At 23.7% G+C, this 465-nt stretch overlaps 1 protein-coding gene across 1 annotated transcript; it reads right to left on the reverse strand.

Moving 5' to 3' along the window:
• Positions 1 to 220: 220 nt before the first annotated feature.
• LOAG_15398 (hypothetical protein) lies at positions 221 to 449 on the reverse strand (the record flags this gene model as incomplete). The annotated part of the gene is made up of 1 exon (XM_003150889.1): positions 221 to 449. A coding segment is annotated over one exon (228 nt), but the record flags the coding sequence as incomplete, so codon positions are not given.
• Between the last annotated feature and the right edge of the window lie 16 nt (positions 450 to 465).

Here is a 465-nt window from a genome sequence, read left to right on the forward strand (position 1 = left end):
TTTATCTTTTTTCTTTTTATCAAAAATTTTAATTTCTTTTTTTTTTTTGAAATATTAATATTATTTTAAAATGGGCATTAATTTATTAATTATAATAAAATAAAATTGTTGAAAAATGAATAATCCAAGAAAGAAAAAGTAAAAGATAAAGGAAAAAAAAATGAAAAATGAAAAAAGTTAATAGAAAAAAAAAAAAAAAGAAAAGAAAAAAAAGACATACTCCTTTCCGATGTTCTAGGCCGTTTTGTAACCGGTTCCAATTCTGATAACGGATCAAATGCAAGACTACTTTCAAGGTAACGTGAATCATACTCATCAGGTCCAATAAATAAAGCAGCACGTTTAGTTAGATCACTCATATGATAAAATTCGGAACGTTCACATGGTTCATGATATTCACCATCAGATTTTTTACGTCCTAATAAAAAAAAAAAATATCCTTTATTCATTTACTTATCTTTTTTT

Source organism: Loa loa, assembly GCF_000183805.2.
Source record: "Loa loa unplaced genomic scaffold supercont3.1052, whole genome shotgun sequence".
Lineage (NCBI taxonomy): Eukaryota > Metazoa > Nematoda > Chromadorea > Rhabditida > Onchocercidae > Loa > Loa loa.